The 9779-nt window shown below is 35.2% G+C and overlaps 1 protein-coding gene across 1 annotated transcript in view; it reads right to left on the bottom strand.

Moving 5' to 3' along the window:
• Nucleotides 1-3141: 3141 nt before the first annotated feature.
• LOC103079622 (fibronectin type III domain containing protein 3C1-like) overlaps nt 3142-9779 on the bottom strand; it is a 50170-nt gene continuing 43532 nt past the window's right edge. Inside the window, 6 exon segments of the mRNA XM_082931335.1 lie at nt 3142-3480; nt 3969-4090; nt 7431-7597; nt 8043-8101; nt 8103-8256; nt 8615-8889. Coding sequence (XP_082787461.1) covers nt 3142-3480; nt 3969-4090; nt 7431-7597; nt 8043-8101; nt 8103-8256; nt 8615-8889 — 1116 coding nt within the window.

Genomic DNA, 9779 nt, shown 5'->3' with positions numbered 1-9779 from the left:
ACGAAGTTATGCAACTATCACCTCAATCCAATTTTGGAACATTTTCATCACCCCAGTAAGATCTGTTGTGCCTGTTTATAGTTAACCCAGAAAGGGGGTTTTAATATAAAGTTGACACATGTATTAAAGGGGAAGTAGTGCATATCTGTGGGACAAATGTGTGTCAATATGGGAACCCCGCAAGGGGCATGAAAATATGTTTATCTGAGTTGGTTGTTGACATTATCTTATTTCTACAAAGAATTACTTTTCATGATCTTTTCTTTGCTCAAACCTTGGGTGATTATGTGTTTTAAGAAGAAAGTCATTTCCTGACAGGATCTGTTCACACTACTATTTTTTCATGTAGTGAGCAGTAAATAGTTCTTACACGATCAAGAAGCAGTTATAGGCTTGCTGCATGGATAAGAAAGTAGCTGAGATGTTATGGAGATTTTTCGATTTTCCAGTGTTATAGAAGAAAGAAGAAGGAAATAGGCAAGGCAAATATGGGGTCCATGAAAGAATAGGGACTCCAATGAGTTGACCCAAGTTGGTACCTAGGAGGTGTCTACTGCTCTTCACACCAGTGCCTGATTGCTCTTTGTCTACCTCTGTGTGGAATTATGGATTTAATCTGCCTGAGTTTAGTATGCCTGAATTATAGTTGATGTATCAGGATAGACTCTTAGATGTGAAAAGAACTTTAAAGGTCATCTATTTTGTAATATTTATTTATTATTATTTTACACAATTGATGCCTACAGAGGGGAAAGGATTTTCTTAAGATCACACAATTTGTTAGTAGCAGAGATGGGACTAGAACCTTAGTCTTCTGATACTCAGTTCACCACATCAAATATACAGTGCCCTAGAATTAGAAAGAAGTCAGAAACAAGATTCATAAAATAAAGTCTTAGTCAATTAAAGACATCTTGAACTGGTTTTAATTTTTCTAGTTTCTTTGGGAGGAGATAAACATGTAATATCAAAGGGTTAATTATTCCAAATAAATAAACTTGCACAAATCCCATTTCAAAAATAGCAGGTGAATAATTTTTGTTATTTTTATTGGTATTTAAAAATGGTTCTTATGATAGTTATACTTTAATAAGTGTAAATTGTAGGTTCTACATTAGTTTGATGAATGTAGATATATGAAATATACAAGTTGCAAACATTTACTTTTAGCAGATTAAAATGTATTTAGTCTAATTATCAATCTCAAAAGATATTTTAAATTTAATTTTCCATTTTCCTTTGAAAGCAAATTACTAAAGAGGTAAGATTTTTAATACATCTTTAAAATGTTTTCTGCTTGGTAAAATTTTAATGAAATGTTTGTAGGCAAAGAAAAAGTGATGAGATATATTTTTAAACAGGTTTTAAAATATTTGTGTGGTAAGAAAGTCGATATTTAACAACTTATTACATTAAAAATTTCAGTTTTAGGATTCTCTAATTAAAATTCAAATATGAAGGGAATATCCTTTGTAGAATGTGGATTAATATTGTACCACAATTTACTTTTGAAGACAACTGTTTTATGCTTTTCATATTTAAACCACATGTCAAGCTCTAAATTGAACAGCAACCAACAAAGTAAATATTCTGTAACATACCACATATCAGTGCAATACACAATGAAAGGTAATGTCGTTGGATACACCAAAATTAGCCCACATGAAAATTGACACTTTTGTCTCAAATTTATGATTTTCATTTTTTTTTTTTAAATTTATTTATTTGTGCTGTGTTGGGTCTTCGTTTCTGTGCGAGGGCTTTCTCTAGTTGTGGCAAGTGGGGGCCACTCTTCATCACGGTGCGCGGGCCTCTCACTATCGCGGCCTCTCCCGTTGCGGAGCACAGGCTCCAGACGCGCAGGCTCAGTAGTTGTGGCTTACGGGCCTAGCTGCTCCGTGGCATGTGGGATCTTCCCAGACCAGGGCCCGAACCCATGTCCCCTGCATCGGCAGGCGGACTCTCAACCACTGCGCCACCAGGGAAGCCCCCTGATTTTCATTTTTGAAACACAAAGAGCAAACTCTGAAATAGAAATAATATTTATTTATTTATTTATTAATAATAGCCTTCTTTAAAAAATATTTATTTATTTGGTTGCACTGGGTCTTAGTTGTGACAGGTGGGCTACTTAGTTGTGGCTCACCTGCTCCTTAGTTGCAGCACACGGGCTCCTTATTTGTGGCATGTGAACTCTTAGCTGAGGCATGCATGTGGGCTCTAGTTGCCTGGCCAGGAATCAAACCCGGGCCCCTTGCATCGGGAGCATGGAGTCTTAACTACTGCACCACCAGGGAAGTCCCTAGAGATAATATTTAAACATTTTCAATAAAGGTAAGAAAAAGTCTTTGGATGGGTAACATCTCCTTTGCAAGATTGCTGAAACAACTCCTGAGAGAGCGATTGTGAGTAGAGAGAGACGCTTCACTTGTAACTATAAATGGATGTAAACACATCAATTTTGAGAATAAATCATTTTAATATTCCATGTAAAATATGAATAATCATGTGTGTAATGTTTAATTATTCCAATTAGAGAGTAACCAACACTGGGTGTATTTTAAAGAGTTTAGAATGGTATAAAATGGCTTCCTACTTCCTACTTCTACTCCCAAAGTGCTGTAAGTTACTATTTCTCCACTATCAAAGTAATTATCAAGGCACAAGTCAAACAGCTGAATATGTTACCCTGAAAAAATTACAGTTCATAAGGTTGGTAGATACTTTTTTATTATTTCATGTAAGTTGACGTGTAGACGTGTAATGGTAATTTTTACCACTTTGTCCTGAATAAAATTCCAAAATGCTGTTATCCTCCCATAGTTCTTAAAACTTTGCAAAATACTCATTTGAAAAATGAAGGCAGGGAATAGTTTTCATGAGAGGTTTTAGATAGTTTTACATAATAGTGGGAGTGTTGCTAAAATTCTCAAATTTAAAATATACCTATTTTCTAATCTCTTCTACTGTCACAATGAATTTCTTGAAGGCAAGGCAGTTCTTTTGATGTCAGGTAAATGTTTGTAGGGATTTCTACCCAATAAGATTTACTTTTAAGGACTGAGATGCATCTAGCAATTTCTATATTTGATGTAATTTGTTTTAGAACTTCCTAAAAAGTTAAGAATGCATAAAAATAGATTAGTTGATTAAGAAGCATTGAATTGCAACAGCACATAGAAAGGCAACTAGTGCAAATCCTATCACAAGGATCAGAACAAAGGTATAATCACTCATCTCTATCTTGGGTTTTTCATTTTTCTCTTCACTAGGGTTGCTTCCCTCCTCTCCTCCACTGCCTTTGCCAGGCCCTGGATGTTGCTTATAGGTTGAGAAAAGAGCACTGGGGCTATATTGTCCCTAGAGCTCTTGTATCCCAGCAGAATTCTGATATTGGCGTCCAGTGCAGACCTTGAAGTGGTAATGTGAATTTGTGAGAAAGTTGGAAAAGGAGAATGAAGTGTTCGGTCCTTTGTAGATCTAAATGAAAAAGAGTCAAAATTAAAATTACATTTTCTTACCAAAAAAATAATATGGTAAGTTTTTTGACAACAGGAAGCACGAATTAATCCACTCATTGCATAAATATGTTCACAACAAAAATAAAAGTTTACTGTTACAGTCTCTAATATCCTGAGGACCCAGTAATGTTTAGGTAATTTTCTTCAGTGTAAGAAATAACAAAGACTTGTAACTGTTAAACTTTAATTCCATTTGGTTTGGAATGAGTTGTACATGTGGTCAGTGGAACCTAAAAATACTACATCCAATAGTAATAAGTTAAATAAATAAATGAATTGTCCCCAAATAAGTATTATGCACATAAAACTTTAGGACCAGATAGGACTTTTGGATAAGATTTAGTTACTTTAAACATCATAAAAGAATACTAAACTCTTTGATAAGAGCTCAGTCCCCAGCACAATATAAAACTATAAATTACAAAGACTAAATTTACAAGAATTTACCAGGTCAGTTCCTTTTTCACTGATGAGTTGAAGATTGTAAACTATGGAATCTCCTTTTATTGGCTCTAAAGACTCCCATTTGACCTCACAAGTATTGCTATTCAGCTGATGTAATTTAGGTGCTAGGAAAACAGAATTTCAGTTTAAAGGGTTCCACATTTCCTAGATATCTTAAAAACATTGAAATCTCTCATACAATTTTCTATGGTCATTAAAAGACAACCCATGTAGGCTTAATCTAAACAATATATATTTATAATTCTCATTGTAAAGACTTTTGCTGTACCACCAGGCATCTTAATGTTTGTAATAAAAACTTAAAGCACTTAAAACTATCAATTAATAATGCATATTTCATTTTTCTAATAAGATCTTATTACAACTTTTATTACTATGGTTGAATCCCTACTGGTATAATCTCTTGCATTGTATTTATATGGTGCATCATACATTTGGACGAATTTTCACGTACATTAATAATTTTATTTTAAGATCAGAGCAACTGAGTGAGGAAAGTAGGGCAGGATCTTTATTTCATGTTATTAATCTCTCTACATTTCAGGAAAGTGGGGCTTAAATATGTAGGAAGAGAGCAAGGTATTACTGTGGTCTAAATCATGTTTACTTGCAATATTTTCCAGTTAGCTTTACACTGAAAACCATTTCATAACAGTGCATGGACTCATGTATGTATGGATTAGAACAACTGAACTTCACAGCTGGGAAGGAAAAAAGCCTCAAACTTGAGCTTTCCTGACTGTACATTGGCCTCATTATGTATTATATACAGCACTTTATTTTAATGTTCCTATAAGGAGAGTAAACTCAGAGTTTTATAAATGATCAACTATGCACTAATTACCAAATATGAAATTAAAAATTTGTACAAAATATGTACAAATATGTGCCTAATACTAAATTTATGTAGTGTTTTTTCAGCTTTAATCAGTGTAATCATGCTTATTAGTTGATGAACTTTGTGTGCTAGTCCATTTGGGAAAATATGGATATAGCAAAGAATGGATAGCATGACAAAGTGGAAGGGGAACCTCAATTGGAATTAGGCACCTACAATTCTAATCTTGGCTCTGCTACTGGTTCACAGTGTCCTTTAGCTAAGTTACTTATCATTTTGGGGACTTAGCTTCTTATTCTTAAAAATGGCAGTGGTTATAGTGTGATTGGCTGGATTAGTTGATCTCAAAATATTTTAAAATATTATGATTCTGAAGAAGTAAAACTGTCACTGTTTGCTGATGACATGATACTATATATCAAAAATACTAAAGACTCTCCCAGAAAACTACTAGAGATCATCAATGAATTCGGTAAGGCTTCAGGATAAAAAATTAATACACAGAAGTCTCTTGCATTCTATACACAAATGATGAAAGATCAGAAAGAAAAATTAAGGAAACAATCCCATTTACTATCACATCAGAAAGAATAATATACCTAGGAGTAAACCTACTTAGGAGACAAAAGACCTATACTCTGAAAACTATAAGATACTGATGAAAGAAATCAAAGATGACACAAACAGATGGAGAGATATACCATACTCTTGGATTGGAAGAATCAATATTGTCAAAATGACTATAATACCCAAAGTAATCTACAGATTCAATGCTAATATCAAATTACCAATAACATTTTTCACAGAATTAGAACAAAAATTTTACAATTTGTATGGAAACACAAAAGACCCCGAATAGCCAAAGCAATCTTGAGAAAGAAAAATGGAACTGGAGGAATCAGTCTCCCTGAATTCAGACTATAAAACAAAGGTACAGTAATCAAAACAGTATGGTACTGGCACAAAAACAAATATAGATCAATGGAAGAGGATAGAAAGTCCAGAGATAAACCCACGCACCTATGGTCACCTAATCTATGACAAAGGAAGCAAGAGTATATAATGCAGAAAAAGTCTCTGCAATAAGTGGTATTGAGCACCTGGACAGCTACATGTAAAAGAATGAAATTAGAACATTCTCTAATACCATGCACAAAAATAAACTCAAAATGGATTAAAGACCTAAATAAGACTGGATACTATAAAACTCTTAAGGGAAAACATAGGCAGAACACTCTCTGGCATAAATTGCAGCAAGATCCTTTTTGATCCACCTCCTAGAGTAATGAAAATAAATGCAAAAATAAACAAATGGGACCTAATTAAGCTTAAAAACTTTTGCACAGCAAAGGAAACAATAAACAAAGTGAAAAGACAACACACAGAATGGGAGAAAATATTTGCAAATGAAGCTACCAACAAGGGATTAATCTCCAAAATATACAAACAGCTCATGCAGCTCAATATCAAAAAATACAACCCAATCAAAAAATGAGCAGAAGATCTAAATAGACGTTTCTCCAAAGAAGACATACAGATGGCTAAAAAGCACATGAAAGGGTGCTCAACGCCACTAATTATCAGAGAAATGCAAATCAAAACTATAATGAGGTTATCATCTCACACCAGTCAGAATGGCCATCATCAACAAGTCTACAAACAATGCTGGAGATGGTGTGGAGAAAAGGGGACCCTCCTACACTGTTGGTGGGAATGTAATTGGTACAGCCACTATGGAGAACAGTATGGAGGTTCCTTAAAAAGCTAAAAATAGAGCTACCATATGATCCTGCAATCCCACTACTGGGCATATATCCAGAGACAACCATAATCCAAAAAGATACATACACCGCAATGTTCATTGCAGCACTATTTACAATAGCCAAGACATGGAAGCAACCTAAATGTCCATCAACAGAGGAATGGATAAAGAAGTTGTGGTACACATATACAATGTAATAGTACTCAGCCATAAAAAAGTATGAAATAATGCCCTTTGTAGCAACATGGATGGACCTAGAGATTATCATACTAAGTGAAGTAATTCAGACAGAGAAAGACAAATATATTACTCATATGTGGAATCTAATTTTAAAAAGATACAAATGAACTTATTTACAAAACAGAAACAGACTTACAGATATTGAAAACAAACTTATGGATACCAAAGGGGAAACGTGGGGGGAAGGGATAAATCAGGAGCTTGATATGAACACACACACACACACTACCATACATAAGAGATTTAACCAACAAGGACATACTGTATAGCACAGGGAACTCTACTCAATATTCTGTGATAACCTATATGAGAAAAGATTGTAAAAAAGAGTGGATATATGTATATATATATAACTGAATCACTTTGCTGTACACCTGAAACTAACACAGCATTGTAAATCAACTATATGCCAATAAAATTAAAATATAAAAAATTATGATTCTGGGAGTATCATTAAATTCTACCTTTCCCTTTGCATCCATAATTAAGTACTTTTGGTATTCTGTTGTTGAATATTTAAAATAAACCTTACTGTGGAATTTTACATATGAGTTACTGGAACTAAATTAATGTAACCTTCATTATCATGGCTTATAAAACTTACCTTTAAGTGTGGCTGGTGGGGTTTTGGTTGTAGTGAAAGTATAGATACAAGACAGTGGTCCCTCACCAGCTTCGTTACATGCCTGGATTTTAAATTTGTATTGCATATATTCACTCAATCTTTGTACCTTGTGAGTCTGACAAAGTCCATGGTAAATGATAGAAAATCTGGAAGTGGGAATAGAGATGGAGGGAAGCAATATTATTAATCAACAGTCCTACAGATACAAATAACTCTATATAACTGACTTAAAACTGGTTTTAAAACCACAATAAGCCCTAAATAAATCAACTTGAAGCCATAAAGGTAAAACACAAAAGAAAAATAATCAGGTTGTAAATATCACAATGTGAAGGTGCAGGTTTTCGTATTTCTTTGGTAACTCTATATTCCATAGTATTAATTTATCTTGTATAAAGGAAGAAGTGTTTTGGAAGAGGCAAAAATAGAGAGCTTAATTATCAGTAGGAATTTAAGAAAGTATATCTAGCATGTTAATGGGCTGCTTTCACATTTATTATTTAATTGAAACCACACTGGATTATAGGATTAAGATGGGAAAATTTGAAATATTTTTATTATAATACATGCTAAATAGTAAAAATAGTTTACCTGCCAGATCAATCTCCCATTAATAAATTGTAGCTTATAAGGTTGGAAAGTAAACCCTTTGCTTGAAGTGCTACCCCATTTCAGTTTGAGGCTCTGCTGCCCATAGACCACACAGTCAAGTTGTGGAGGCTCAGGTGGTACTGGCTTGGTTTTGGTTCTTATTAATTGGCTACAAGGGCTTATTCCATAATGATTGATAGCTTGAATTCTGATTCTAGTGATGAGAAGAAAAATAATAAACTGTATTAATTTAGATTTAGAAAAGAAAATACATTTCTACATTTAAGCTAACCCCCTAGTAACTCTATGTCAGATATTAACCATCATATTATACTACTTATTGGAGACAAATTTCTGAGACAAAAATCTTGAATTTGGATAATCACTATTGACAATTCTTGATGAGGAGAAGAAGCTGGCTCTTAGTAATGCCAAAGTTTTCTAAAACAATAGAAGTCTATTTCAAAGAAAATATTATGTAGGTTATATAAAACATACAGATGTATTGTAGAATTGCTCAAAAGTCTCAAAAAATATTTCCATCTACCTAAAGTAAGATATAAGCAACTTACTTGTATGTGGTATCAGGCTGTAGATTTTTCAGAAGACACTCTGTTACTCTATCAACAGTCAAAATTTTTCTGTCTCCATATTCAATGTTATATGCAGTGATTGCAGATCCATGGCAGTCTGGTTCTGCCCATTGAATAGCAACACAAGATGATGCCAACTTGGCAGGAACTTTGTTTTTGACTTCTTGTAGCACTGTTACTACTGCTGGTACAGTTGCTGGTGTGGTTACTATGCCAGTTCCTCCAAACATTCCAACTCCAACTATATTTACAGCCTGAAAAAGTATACTCTGTTAGAGATTATTACCTTGTTTATGTGTGTAATCCATTTTGTTGCATAAAAACAAAATAAATTTTCTTAAACTCAAATTCTAACAATATGGATTTTAAAAAATTGAGATAATTTACATATCACATTGTGTAAGTTTAAGGCGTATAGCACATTTATTTGATACATTTATATACTGCAATGTGAAACAATACAGTTCTAAGATGCTTACACACACGCAGAAATCTGTAGGTTGCAAATTTAGGAAAGTAAAGAGTCTAAATATGGAGTTTCCGTGAGGCGGAGGGGAAGATGGCGGAAGAGTAAGACGTGGAGATCACCTTCCTCCCCACAGATACCCCAGAAATACAACTACATGTGGAGCAACTCCTACAGAACATCTATTGAATGCTGGCAGAAGACCTCAGACTTCCAAAAGGGCAAGAAACTCCCCACGTACCTGGGTAGGGCAAAAGAAAAAAAGAAAAAACAGAGACAAAAGAATAGGGATGGGACCTGCACCAGTGGGAGGGAGCTGTGAAGGAGGAAAGGTTTCCACACACTAGGAAGCCCCTTCGCGGACGGAGACTGTGGGAGGCGGAGGGGGGAGCTTCGGTGCTGCGGAGGAGAGCACAGCAACAGGGGTACGGAGGGCAAAGTGGGGAGATTCCCGCACAGAGCGTCGGTGCCGACAGGCACTCACCAGCCCGAGAGGCTTGTCTGCTCACCCGCCGGGGTGGGCGGGGCTGCGAGCTGAGGCTCGGGTTTCGGTCGGAGCACAGGGACAGGACTGGGGTAGGCAGCATGAACACAGCCTGCAGGGGATTAGGATGCCACGGCTGGCCAGGAGGGAGTCCTGGGAAAAATCTGGACCTGCCGAAGAGGCAAGAGACTTTT

Source organism: Lipotes vexillifer, unplaced genomic scaffold, assembly GCF_000442215.2.
Source record: "Lipotes vexillifer unplaced genomic scaffold, Lipotes_vexillifer_v1.1 scaffold307, whole genome shotgun sequence".
NCBI lineage: Eukaryota > Metazoa > Chordata > Mammalia > Artiodactyla > Lipotidae > Lipotes > Lipotes vexillifer.
Note: the sequence above shows the minus strand (reverse complement) of the source record. Positions and strands in the feature narration are given on the sequence as shown.